The 12,072-nt window shown below is 33.2% G+C and overlaps 2 protein-coding genes across 2 annotated transcripts; both read left to right on the top strand.

Moving 5' to 3' along the window:
• Positions 1–2,454: 2,454 nt before the first annotated feature.
• LOC21393826 (fasciclin-like arabinogalactan protein 13) lies at positions 2,455–3,385 on the top strand. The gene has a single exon (XM_010095668.2). The coding sequence runs from the start codon at positions 2,495–2,497 to the stop codon at positions 3,224–3,226; it is 732 nt and encodes a 243-aa protein (XP_010093970.1). The 5' UTR covers positions 2,455–2,494; the 3' UTR covers positions 3,227–3,385.
• A 4,487-nt stretch (positions 3,386–7,872) lies between these two features.
• On the top strand, positions 7,873–11,195 carry LOC21393825 (prohibitin-1, mitochondrial). Its single transcript, XM_010095667.2, has 6 exons — positions 7,873–7,976; positions 8,692–8,877; positions 9,103–9,219; positions 9,996–10,166; positions 10,398–10,610; positions 10,832–11,195. Exons 2-6 carry the CDS (start codon positions 8,704–8,706, stop codon positions 11,021–11,023), a joined length of 867 nt encoding a protein of 288 aa, XP_010093969.1. The 5' UTR covers positions 7,873–7,976; positions 8,692–8,703; the 3' UTR covers positions 11,024–11,195.
• The last annotated feature ends 877 nt before the right edge of the window (positions 11,196–12,072 follow it).

The raw sequence follows: 12,072 nt of genomic DNA, 5'->3' as shown, positions 1-12,072 counted from the left end.
GCATTTCAAATTGCAGCCTAACTCTACATGAGGTTAGAGGAAGGAGGGCCTCAAATATATATGATATTACGTGATGGATGATATATTTATGAGACATGTATATTGTATTATATATATATATATATATATATCTTACATAGTCACTGGCTTATTAGCTTGATGAAAATTCCGTTTGATCTCCAACATTTACGTGCTAAGTTTGAATTGTTGTGGTTCCTAAATTAAATATATATGTAACATGTGGATAATAGAATGATGTTTAGGCATTTGTATTAAATTCATACGGGTTTTGCGAGAAGGAAAATTAAGCGAAAGAAGACTCTTGAACATGTATCAATTAGTCAAAATTAAACAAAAAAAAATAGGGACGTTTAAGGGCCGGAATTTTCTCTTATTTGAAAGACGGTGCTTGTCTATCTGTACAGAAAATGATAGGCCATCAGAAGATACGGCAATCCAATTGGTTGTTGATTTGGTCCTCCTAATTGATAGATAATGACATAGAGAAGAAATTGAGGGTGCGTTTGGAATTGGTTCCAAAATGTTTTTATTTTTTGTATGAAAATGAAAATAAAAACGTTTTTATTTTCATTTTGGAATCATTTCTGAAAATGCGTTTGGTAGTTTTATTCTGAGATTGTTTTCAATTTTAAAAAAACTAAAATTGTGTTTGGTAGTTTAATTTTTAAAAACATGTATATAATATTAAAATTAATAATATATTAAATAAACTGAAAACCCATGAAAATGGGGGGGGTGCTGACACCAGCTGGATGAGCGACGGTGGGCGTTCTCCGGCGTCTTCTTCGGCTGGAGAAGAGAGAGAAGAAAAAAAAACTGAAATCCGTTTTCAAAAAACGAAAACGTGAAAATGAAAACGTATTTTTTTCGTTTTTAGTTTTTCACAAAAAGACAAAAACATTTTTGTTTTTGTTTTCTAACACAAACTTCACCAAACGCGTTTTTCATTTCTGTTTTCAATTTTTTACTTCGAAAAACGTGAAAAATGAAAACAAAAACGGTAACAAACAGGCCCTGAGTCTCTCTGTTTTTATTATTTCAAAAGGTTGAAGAAATTGAATCTTGAATTGCAAAGTAACAATAAAATACATAAATGTTAGATGCTCAAATCTGAAAAACCTACATTAGTCGCAGAAACTATATATATATATATATATATATATATGTACACACACACTTGTCAATACATGTGCTGATAATTTGTCAAGATATAATAAATAGAATAGGAGATAAATTAAGGGAAACCAAAGCATATTGTTGATAGTAGCCCCTAACTAGCTACTAGATAATTGGACACTTGATATATATAATAATAATGTGTTATTTTCTTCACTGGTATAATGTGGTTAGCATATATTTGGATGATTACAAGGGAATATATGTCCTACATGCCACGTAACACCAGGCTGCCAGACAGCGAACAATATTATAGCTTATACCTATATAATTTGATCAAACTATATTATATATGTATATATATATGACAGTGAAGATTGCATGATGCAACTTGCAAAGTGACTGGATTAGGGTCCCATTTTGTTTTGTCAGATCTGTAATTGTACAAGAGCTATGAACGTGGTGTAAAGTATAATACCATGTTACATGTCCACAATAAAGTAACCGTTCAAAGCAACATAATTATTTCCCTCTTGAAATTGTTGTTTCTGATACTAGCTTGTGTATTGAGCTTGAGTACTTTTATCGGATTTTGGGGACATTTTATTGTGTAAATGCCCAGTGAAGACTCAATTGGCACGGTATATTATCTAGCTAAGAGTGCTACATTTTATCAAACATGCATTGCCCACAAGATTGTTCCCCTTTTTTTTTTTTCTTTTTTTTTTGTATGCATGTCTTCTTGTCTCCATATATAATTCCAAATTTATTTCCCAACTAGGGACAATTGGAATGTCTCAATAGATTCAAGAGAGAGATCAATTAGTTCTCCCGATATCTTTCATGTTATATACTTGCAATACAAAAACTTTGGAAGATATAATTTTAGAAGATTAATTGATTAATTTTCAACAAGCTAATTAAATAGTTTGTAGATCGAAAATGGGGTTCCCTTGACTATTATGAACCGCACATAAATATTGTTAGTTGAGATGTTTTGGTCACTTTTAATACGCCATGAATATTTTGGTTCTTATTTTCACACTCATGAAGGGGATAGAACTACCATATTCTGCCAACCATTAATCCTATTTTTGCCCACTAATTCAAATAACAACAAAAAAAAAATAAAGTTAATTATACATTGAATGATTATACAATTCCAAAACAGATATGAACTTTTTTTCACTCTTTTTTTATTATTATTTTTTTTCCAAATATACAATTCATCAGCCAGCTCATTCCAACAAACATTTTCAACCCACCGCCTTATCCCATATATGATAAATCCCCATCTCATCCCCCCATACTCTCCATAACACCATCACCACCAAAACTCTCACACTCTTAACTAAACATGGCTTCTACTCTCTCTCTCATCCTCCTCACTCTCACTCCCTTCCTCCTCCTCTCCCACCAAACCCTAGCTGATGATCAAGAGGCCCCGGCCCCGTCCTCCGGCCCGGTCAACCTCACCGCAATCCTAGTCAAAGGCGGTCAATACACCACCTTACTCCGCCTCCTCTCCGAGACACAAGTGGACAACCAAATTGAGAACCAGCTCAACAGCTCAAAGGAAGGAATGACCGTTTTCGCCCCGACTGACAACGCCTTCAACAACCTCAAGGCCGGCACTCTCAACGGCCTCTCGAGGGAGGACCAAGTTCAGCTCATCCTCTACCATGTCCTCCCCAAATACTATTCCCTAGAAAATCTCCAAACCGTCTCCAACCCGGTCCGAACCCAATCCTCCAACGACGGGCTCAACTTCACCGGCCAAGGCCACCAAGTCAACGTCTCCACCGGCATTGTCGAAACTCAGGTCAACAATGCCTTGAGGGAGGAGTTCCCCTTGGCCGTCTACCAAGTCGACGCCGTTTTGTTGCCCGAGGGGCTCTTCGGGGCCAAGGCCCCGGCCTCTGCTCCTCCTCCAGCGAAGAGCACCCCCGCCGACAGCGCCTCCGACAAGGCAAAGACTAAGGCGGCGGCACCGTCGGCCAAGGATAGCACCGGAGATTCGAATAAGAGAAATGTAGGGTTGGGATTGGTTGCCGGGCTTGTTTTGGTTTGCATGGAGGTTCTCTCGTGAGGAGAGAGTTGAAGATGAGGGGTTTTGAGCCTTTCGTTTGTGGTGGTTTTTTCGGCATATATTTGTATCTAAAATTCGTTGTTGTTTTTGTATTCTTTTCCCGTCTTGTACTAATTTGTTCCTTCTTTCTCTTCGAATCAGATTGTTATTTTTTTTCAATTATTATTGTCATAAGTTTTATACACCATTTGCTTATGTATAATTGGTCCATAATTTGTCTTTCTACGAAGTTAACAAGAATGAAGAGATCCAAATTAATGAAAGAAGACTCTTCAAAAAAAAAAAATTTAATAAAAGAAGATTAATTCTTATTTTATGTGTGGTTATGGTAATACATTAATATTAATGTCACATTAATTTCACTGATAGTCCGTATAGAATGTGGAAAATATTGCTTATTAATGAGAAATTTGACAAGGATATGTTTTCTTTTGTTTTCCAATTTTTATTGACGTTTTCCTTGATTAAAGCATTTTACACTTAAACCATGATCCGATTTTGTATATGTACCAAAAAGATGTTAAAACACTTTGGTTTTTGGTATAATATTATTAGGAGATTGTAAAAAGAGGTTTATTTTCTCCATATATATATATATATATATATATACACCGTTCAATCTTGACTACGTGAGGCATTTTTTTTTTTATAAACGAAGTTCTTGACCTTTTTTTTCCGGAGTAATGCTAAGGACACCAATTCAAATCCCAACTAATTTAGCGTGAGTTGTCATTTTTTATTAATATATGCAATCTCTTATTATTAATTGACGTGTACACCCATTAATATAAAAATAACAACTCACATAATACATTAGTTTGTATGTAAAAGTTAAAAATTGAGTGGGTATCCATAGCATTATTCTTTTTCCCTAGATTATGATTCTAACTAAGTCTTTGACAATAAACGAAAGGGAAATTTACCAATTAAATTAAAATTAAAGACAATGGTGGTTTTAAATCTGCATTATGGTGATTTTAAATCTGCATCACAACACATGCAGCCAGAAACGTGTTCCAAATAGTTAATTTAGTTAGATGAGCATAAGATAAATCTATTAGATGAATGGTTGCTTGATTTAAAATTCACGTATGTGCTTAGTGGTATCCACCTTAGTAGTTGATTTCCAAGTTAAGGCACATTTGTAATATAGTTTTCTCTCTTTCTTCAATTTAGTAATACTATAATATATATATATATATATATATAGACACACACACACACACATATAGTTTCTGTTTCCCCGGTTCCTAGTCCTACTTCCAATTCTCTCAGTGCCACCCGGCCGCTGGAAACTGTATACATCACAATATGTGTATTAATTACGAATAAGTTTTATTCAATAAAATTAATGTAATGGTTTAATAAAATAATTTATAGTAAGTACTATTTTTTAATTAGATAAATAAACGTTTCTCAAATTAGTGGCTTGTTAATGGAGGCGGGAGATTTGATGAAATCAGATGACTGATATTATAGAAAAAACATATTATTGTTTTGGATATTATCACTAAACAAAATTAAAGTTTGATTTTTATGTTTGTTCTTCAGTGGGAAGAAGTTCTTAATATTCTCCTTTTTTTACTTGTAGCTTATGGTGCTTATGTTTCTTAACCTTCGTTGTTTCATAGATATAAAACCAGAAGTTTGGGTTTATTTTATTATTATTATTTTCAACAATATTTTATCTCATAAAAATTTAAACAAATTTAAATTCTATTTAAATTTATGAACCAAATGGTTTCTCTAATTCCTCTGTTTACAATGTACCTTGCTCATAGAAGAGACATAATAGAGATAAGCTGACAAAAATTTCCGTAAGTGAGATTTTTTCAGGACGATAATTTCATTATTACCCGTCAAGATATGTTGGCAAGTTAAGTTAACATGTGAGTGAATATGGTAGGGTGCTTCATTCATTTCACCGATTTGAGTTTTCAGTTTTAGGTTTCTACAGTAAAAAGTTCTCAGAAAATGTCACATCAAAATTTTCTGCAACAGTAAAAAGCTCTCAGAAAATGTCACATCTCAACTCGAATTGAAAACTCGAATCCGCGAAGTGAACGATGCCGCCGTTTTTTATTCTTTAATTGCAAAATAAATCTTGAGTTATTAAATTAGGAAAATGATCATATTTAGAAATGATTAATTTGTGATAAGTGTGTTCATTTGCACAACTCAAATTACGACTTAAGTCATATTGGTACAGTATTTTTTTCACATAAATTTAAATTCAACTTTTTTGTTACAGTATTTTTCTCTCACATACACAATCCAAATTATTACTTGAATTGTGCAAATGAACAAACCATAATTTATGATTTAATATTGATTAACTTGGTAGTTCATCATTGATTGAGTTTGTGGTTTATGATTGATTGGCCGATATAAGCTATTAATTAACCAATGTCATGCAGCACGTGGGAGCTGCAACACGGATCAACCAGTTAACCGATTGGACACGTCTAGTTAACCAAATGGTAAAACTTTTAAATCTGAAAGTGGACAGCAAGGCAGTTTATTAGATACCCGTTTTGAAGATTATTTCTAGTTTTATTATTTGTCGTTTTGACTATTGTTATTTCAACTTTCTAGAATAGTTTACTCTCCTATTAGTTTAATTTCTGTTTCCTTTAATTTACTTTCCAAATTAGGATTGTACTGTTTCCTTTATTTATTTATTTAATTTTTTACAATGGACTATTTAAAGGCTTGATCAATATTATTATTTTAGCAGTTCAGTTATTAATAAAATTTAGAGTTATTCTTACTTTTCAGTTATTTCGGTATTCTTTATCTTATTTTTTTTATATTTGTGAGCGAATCAACATATTTATAACAGTTTTATTTTTTAGTTTTACAATTGAATCAATAGATCCTCCAGTATTCTAAGTGAATGAATCTTAAAAATTTAACCCTTTTTTCCTATTCTTCTCACGCTTCTACTACATCACAATGTTAATTAAAAAGTTAGCTAGTCCATAAGAATAGACCATTAGTAAATCAGTAACAGACTGATCTATCAGAAATAAACAGTTAATACATCAATGAAAATAAAAAATCGATGTTGAAAGAGCAATGCATATTTCTCTCTTTTTTTATGATGACATACATAACCCCACATCACTTCTCAATACCTAGCAAAAGTATTAATGCAATGCCAAATCTCTACCTTTAGTATCAAAATTTGTCACTTGAGTAAGATTTCATTCACTAATGTGATAATATATTGTCATCAAATTTAGCATCAAATATAAAATACATGTCAAACTGTGGCGTTTGGTTGATCATGTCTTGATTTTTTCATTTAATAATTACAAAATGATTGTTTTTACCTTATAAATTAAACGTGCTAGCGGTATTTTATTTTTTAGAAGAAATTCTTTCTTATGTAAGTTGTCCCCTTACCTTTTATAGTGATAGTAGGTCTCATCCGTTAAGTTTGATCTTATGGTTTTATTCTATGTAACTTGTGAATAATCTTGTGTCGTGGGTCATTTGATCTCATTCAACTCATCTTATACATTGACTATAGTGGTATTGTTGAAGTGCCTTTACCGTGCTCAATTTTTATATATCGAGCTGGATTTCCGTTGTTGAATCTTCAATATATTTACTTTCATACTTTATACGAATTTACTAGTGGATCCAGTCACTGTTCAAGATCGAATATCTTTGCATTATGTGGTTATTCACTTCTGTATTAGAGTCTTATCCATGCTTTTTTAGAATAATATTTTCCCTTCCAAAAAAAAGTTCCAATGCTAAAAAATTTTGAAAAAAAAAGTAAATATAACATTTGAAATATGATTATGCATTAAACGTAAAATAGAATAACCTACGTGTTATTATTATTATTATTTACATTTTTTCCCGCCAAATATAACATTCACAAAGCCTATTAGTAGTCTCAATTTTTAATTATTAGATTTAGTTAAAATCATATCAAATTAAAAAATTATGTAAAATAGACATATTTTGATGCATATTTGATAGTTGAAAAATAGAGGACTATTGGTGATCTATTTTTTCAGAGACTACCAGAGAAACTCTATGAAAGCTTCTCTAGTTGGCCGCCCTACAAGTAATCTCAGTTTTTAATCGTTAAATTTGATTAAAATTATATGCAAAATAAATAGATTCTTATACAAATCTAACAGTTAAAAAAATAAAAGACTATCGATAGTTCATTTTTCTAAGTAACTATACGAGAAACTACCATAGTTTATTAGCTAATTGTTTTCTTACTAATTTTGCTTGTTGCATAGTGTTGAATTCAGTGGGACCCACTTGCTCTTTTCATGCGGTGCTGTTGGTCCCAGGCAACAATTTTGTAACAAGATTTGACTCTGTTCATTTTATTGATTCGAGTTTAGAATTCAAGTTTTATTATAATAAAAAATTCTTAAAAATAATCACATCTAATTTTTTTACTACAATAAAAAATTTTCACATAAAATTACATCTCAACTCGAATTAAAAATTCAAGTTAGCGGACATATTTCATATTCAATTGCAATGATAAAAAAAATGGGCCTATTAAAAGTGGCCCTTACAAAGCATAGCATCTAATGGGCCCTCTCTCCTTGGCCCATATATGACCTAAGTACCACGCCTCTAGACTCTCTCTCTCTCTCTCTCTCTGTCTCCCCCTTAAACCCTTCCTATCGCTTTCTTCAATTTCTTGCCGGTTAACTCTTCGACCTAAACCCTTTGCCTCTCTCAACTCTCGAGTTCCGAGGTCTTCAAGGTACCCAAATGTTTGCTTAATCCTATGTTTTTTTCTTCCACTTGTTAATTTCTGTTTTTTTGTCTGATTTTTCCAAGGAAATAACATCAGTTGGAAACAAAATTTAACATTTGGGTTTTAGGTTTCTAATGTTATCCGATTTGCTTGTTTTTTGCTTTTCGTTTTCTTTATATCTGCAAGTTCGGTTCTTAGTGTCATTTTTGTTAATAATAATTTTGTTCCATTTGTTCTATATATTTCTGAAAAATAAGGTCGAAACTTTGAAGTGATTTGGTAGATTTTATGAGTTCCAATCGCCTTGGATTAATCAATTTCTCAGAAAATTGACATCGTTTCCGACGCAACATCGAGTTTGGATTTCAAATGAGGTGTGGTTTTGAAGTAAAATGATTTGAAATATTATGTTGGTTTTAAAAATATTTGGTATTCCTGTTTGAATTCTTGTTTGGTATAACTCTTTGATAATTCTTATCAAAAAGAGATTGTTTGATAAAATGGTTTGCCCTTAACTATAGTTTGTGAAAAGGGGATTTAATTCTTCCAATTTATAATCTAGGTGCTCAATTTAATTTAATTTTACATTTTTGCCTTTTCATTTCCTATATGATTTGTATCCTGCGTTTTTCAATTGGTGCTTTAGTTAATGAATTTGTTTTTCTGACTTGTAATATAAATATTGTCTAATGTTTAGGCATTTTATTTTTTATACATTTAGGAAGAAAGAAACATGAACTTGAACAACGTCAAAGTCCCCAAGGTTCCAGGTGGTGCGGCCTCGGCTTTGATTAAGATTGGTATTATTGGCGGGATTGGTCTGTATGCAGCTGCCAACAGTCTCTACAACGTTGAAGGAGGGCACCGAGCAATTGTGTTCAACCGCATAGTTGGTGTCAAGGACAAGGTCGTTATTTTCCATGAGTTTTCTATTTATTACAAGCAAATGTTGATATTTGGTTATATGTTACCTATAGCCGTCTCATGTTCTTCTTGGATACCCAAGACCTAGCTACGTTTCCTCTCTCTATATTTTATCTGCTAATAAAAGTGCTAGATGATACTCTTGTTCCTTTCGTTTTGTGGTACATTAGTATTTGTATGGTTACATAACTCTCGGTTAGGCGTGCAGGTCTATCCCGAAGGGACACACATTATGATTCCGTGGTTCGAGAGGCCAGTTATTTATGATGTCCGGGCTCGACCTCATTTGGTGGAAAGTACTTCAGGGAGCCGCGACCTCCAAATGGTTAGTGACGTTTCATGTTTTTTTATTAGGGGAAGCTGCAAGCAGCAATTAATTCATATCTTTCAATATGTGTGCCATGTGCTCAATGCCATGGTTGCACCTTTTAACAAATGAACCGGCATAAAGGAACATTGCATAACTGGTTTGCCAAGTCATCTGCAACCCTAGGAGGATAACAAATATTTACAAATTCCATCATGCAATTTTTTGTGGTTTCTTCTATTACTTTGATAGATTATGCAGAATATGGAAATATATACAACATATCAGTTGTCATTGAAGTAATTGAGCTTGAGGAACTTAGCTTTCTGGCTTTGTAGCAATTTTGCTTGCTTGTGTTTTCCCTATTTTTCCCCAAGTGTGAAACTAATAATACCTGTGAAAAAACCAATTATGAGAGGTTTTTGGATATGGTTTCACCTTCTGCTGGGTGTGTCCTGCAGGAGATTTATATTCGTTATTATAGTTGAGGTGTGTGTAATGTTGTTGTTGTTGTTGCTTCTTTTTTTTTTTTTTTTTTTGCTGTTGCTTTAAACTGTATAATCCCAATTCCAACTTTTACCTTATTCTTCTTGGAGACAAGTCTTTGTTTTAGCATAAAGCTTATTACTTTTGGGTCCTATATCCTAAACTTGCATTTTCATCAATCTCCGGAAATTGCTGGCATAACGTCATCTGGTTTTGAATTTTGATGTTCTGTTAATCTGCATAATTCAGGTTCTGAAAGTTATCTTGTCTGTAAGAAAGACTAAGCTATTTTGACTGTTTCTCTTCAGGTGAAAATTGGTCTTCGAGTACTTACACGTCCGGTGGCAGACCAGTTACCTTCCGTCTACCGAACTCTTGGTGAAAACTATAATGAGAGAGTACTGCCTTCCATCATTCATGAGACTTTAAAAGCTGTTGTTGCACAGTATAATGCTAGCCAGCTTATCACTCAGAGAGAGGTACACTGCATACATATGCCTAAAGCAACTTGTTTGGGTACTAAAAATGGTGATAAAGATGATAAGAATGATCCAGAGCAAAGTCCTTTTTTTTTTTTTTTTTTTTTTTTAATTATTTACTTTTAGTATTAGTCTCTTCCGTGTAGTTGCATTGTTAGCATTTAAAACTTTTGGACTGCTTTTAGAGTAATGTTAAATTTATATCTTGCTAACGGACTTCATTTGCAATAGAATGTTAGCAGGGAAATACGGAAGATTCTAACTGAAAGGGCGGCCAATTTTAACATTGCCTTGGATGATGTGTCAATCACCAGCCTAACTTTTGGGAAGGAATTCACTGCTGCAATTGAAGCCAAACAAGTAGCTGCACAAGAAGCTGAAAGGGCAAAATTTGTTGTGGAAAAAGCTGAACAAGACAAGAAGAGTGCTGTTATCAGAGCAGAGGTGAGTTAGAAGATATTTTCTGGCACTCACTTTTACTACCCAAATATGGTCAAACTTTATAGAAAAACCACTCTTTTTTCTAATAAATTAGAACTAAAATGCCCGTGTTAATCTTTTTACTTCACGTGGTTTTAATGTATGTGTATGGGCGTTTTCCAAATTATTTTTTCTTTATCAAAGCAATGTTTCTGATGCTTTCTTTTCGTCGTGGTGTGTAACAGGGAGAGGCTACAAGTGCCAAGCTGATCGGTCAAGCCATTGCCAACAATCCAGCATTTATCACACTTCGGAAGATAGAAGCCGCTAGAGAGATTGCGCATACCATCTCCAACTCGGCTAACAAAGTGTTCTTGCATTCGGATGATTTGTTGTTGAACCTTCAGGAGATGAACTTGGAGACCGCGAAGAAATAGAAAAGGCCAGCTAGAACCTGTAACTTCCTTGTTTTCAAGCTTATTTATGAAAATATTAAAATTAGTTTTGGTAAGGTGGGCATGTTTATTTTTCTTTTCTTTGAGGACCATGTGAAACAAGGAAACCTTAGTTTCAAGGCAACTTTTGGAATCTCATGAGATTGATCCATCAGGATTTGATTTGTCTCTCTGTTGGAATTAAAAAATGAACGATTTTTCAATAACAACAGCACATCATATCTTCTTCATAGATTGCTTTTGCAGTTGCTCTTTCTTATATGGTGGACAGTTTTGATCAAGTCGTTGCCTTTTTGAGCCATAAGCCAAATGCTATAGATGCTCTGGGACTGCGGATACCGGGCGCGCAAAAATTTTGATGTAACCATTCAATTTTATCTCGAGTGTCTTTCATTTTTTCATCTTTTAACCATATAATTGCTCCACTGTTGTCTTGTTTATTTGTTGAAAATGCTTGGAGTACTACTGGTGTTGAATGCCGCAATTGCTCAACAATAATTAATTGAATTGGTCTTATCTATGTGTCCTACCATGTGGGATTTACTACGGGTGGCAATTCGTCACTTATTGTGTTCGTGTCGTGTTTTGATTGTTTTTTTTAAATTTACAGTCAATTCGAACACAATCCGTGACATGAAATTTTTTAAAAATCGCAACACGAATACGACACGATCACTTTACGAATTGACGCGACACGACTCGAAAATGACCCGTGACACGAAATTGATCCGTGACACGAAATTGACTCGTGAATCCGAAATTGACACGAAAATTGTATACTTTTATTTAATTTTTTACATATTAGAAATAACTTAAAATTCATAACACACTAAATTACAATAACATCTATTGAAATTAAGCAAATAATAGTATAAGATTTTGAGTATAATTATCATGATATCACAAGTTCATAATAAAATTTAAAATATGTAATAAAAAATATATGTATTTTTTAGTTCTTTACGAGTTTCGTGTCGTATTCGGGTTAGGCGGGTTCAACCCGAAATTGACCCGTATTTTCGTGTCAATTT

Source organism: Morus notabilis, unplaced genomic scaffold, assembly GCF_000414095.1.
Source record: "Morus notabilis unplaced genomic scaffold, ASM41409v2 Scaffold43, whole genome shotgun sequence".
NCBI lineage: Eukaryota > Viridiplantae > Streptophyta > Magnoliopsida > Rosales > Moraceae > Morus > Morus notabilis.
The sequence above is the reverse complement of the archived record's forward strand: the minus strand, read 5'-3'. Positions and strand labels throughout refer to the sequence as shown.